We start from the raw sequence: 282 nt of genomic DNA on the forward strand, positions 1-282 counted from the left end.
TGCAGCAGCAGCAGCAGCAGCAGCAGCAGCAGCAGCAACAGCAGCAACAGCTGCAGCTGCAGCAGCAGCAGCAGCAGCAGGGGCAGCAGCAGCAGCAGGAACTGCTGCTGCAGCAAGAGGGCAGATATCCGCTTCCTTCGTTCCACAGCAGCAGCAGCAACGGCAGCAGCAGCAACAACAACAATCACAGCAGCAGCAGCAGCAACAACAGTAGCAGCAGCAGCAGCAGCAGCAGCAGCAGCAGGTACTGGACTTTAGGTATCGATGGCGGTATAATAAGAA

General features: G+C 57.8%; 1 protein-coding gene across 1 annotated transcript in view; it reads left to right on the forward strand.

The window, feature by feature from the left end:
- EMH_0075110 (uncharacterized protein) overlaps window positions 1–282 on the forward strand; it is a gene marked incomplete at both ends in the record, with an annotated part of 1,359 nt that overhangs the window by 574 nt on the left and 503 nt on the right. The window contains one exon of the mRNA XM_013499555.1: window positions 1–280. Within this exon, the coding sequence (XP_013355009.1) occupies window positions 1–280 (280 nt within the window). The remainder of the gene's footprint in view (window positions 281–282) is intronic.

Source organism: Eimeria mitis, genomic scaffold, assembly GCF_000499745.2.
Source record: "Eimeria mitis Houghton genomic scaffold, Emh_scaff4435, whole genome shotgun sequence".
Taxonomy (NCBI): Eukaryota; Apicomplexa; class Conoidasida; order Eucoccidiorida; family Eimeriidae; genus Eimeria; species Eimeria mitis.